We start from the raw sequence: 989 nt of genomic DNA on the forward strand, positions 1-989 counted from the left end.
CCCCACTGTTTCTGAATGGTATCCTTCTTCATAAGCCATAGGAGAGTGAGTAGACTGGGTAACAGAATACATGCAGGCATGGGCTTTGGAACTCAGGCCACCTGGACTCAAACCCCACTCCACCACGTAATCCCCTGTGATGGTGGTTAAGCTGTGTGAACGAAGCGGTCTGTTTTTCTCATTGTAAAGGGGGGATGATACAGGATCCCTGTGGAGCTTTAAGTGAACGAATGTCTAGAAAGCACTTACGTACACAGAAACTCAGCATACGTGTCATTGTTATCCGAGAACCCCTGTATGCGCAATGCGTCTGCTTGCCTCTTGGCCTTTGCTCGTGCTCACCTTTTTTTCCAGTGTATCCGGGGGTTCCTGACCACTTTTGAAGGACTTAGTTTAGGATGACTCCTCACTATGTTTTTTTCATCTCTCTCTACCTCATCTGGTTCCCATAGTAGTCAGTTACAACACTCAGCATGTATTATAATTATATGTTTGTCCCCTACACTGACGACACTACAAATTCTTTAAGGAGTGGGTTTGTATTTTGCTCTGCTCCTGCTGCCCGTGGTATTTAGCAGAACATTTGTTGCACTGTTTAAGGGACATGTATTTGGAAACCTTTTGTAAATTGTACACTGTTAATCAGAAGATAGTGCTCCTTGAGGACTTAATATATACCTAGCAATGTGTATTCAGAAGCAGTTACTTGGTATTTAAATCCCAGAGATTTAAGAGAGTATCATTACCGTGAAGCTAATTGAACAATGAGTCCAAATACTAGATTGTAACATTCTTTGCCATCTAGACCTAATCGATTTTAGCAACTTGTAAAACCTCATAGATGGGAAAGATCTATTTCCTTCCTACTGGGTAGGCATACTAGATATCAGGTTCAGCCCATTTTTTTAATTGATTCTTCCCCTTCAGATTCTTAAAGCTGGTTGGTTTCAATACAGTATTTTGTTCATATTTTGAAGTGTTGAAATGAA

The 989-nt window shown here is 41.1% G+C and overlaps 1 protein-coding gene across 1 annotated transcript in view; it reads left to right on the forward strand.

Moving 5' to 3' along the window:
• Positions 1-304: 304 nt before the first annotated feature.
• Positions 305-989, forward strand: part of RAB3GAP2 (RAB3 GTPase activating non-catalytic protein subunit 2) — a 49,958-nt gene continuing 49,273 nt past the window's right edge. The window contains exon 1 of the mRNA XM_015562345.1: positions 305-355. Coding sequence (XP_015417831.1) covers positions 305-355 — 51 coding nt within the window. The remainder of the gene's footprint in view (positions 356-989) is intronic.

Source organism: Myotis davidii, unplaced genomic scaffold (genome assembly GCF_000327345.1).
Source record: "Myotis davidii unplaced genomic scaffold, ASM32734v1 scaffold174, whole genome shotgun sequence".
NCBI classification, from domain to species: domain Eukaryota; kingdom Metazoa; phylum Chordata; class Mammalia; order Chiroptera; family Vespertilionidae; genus Myotis; species Myotis davidii.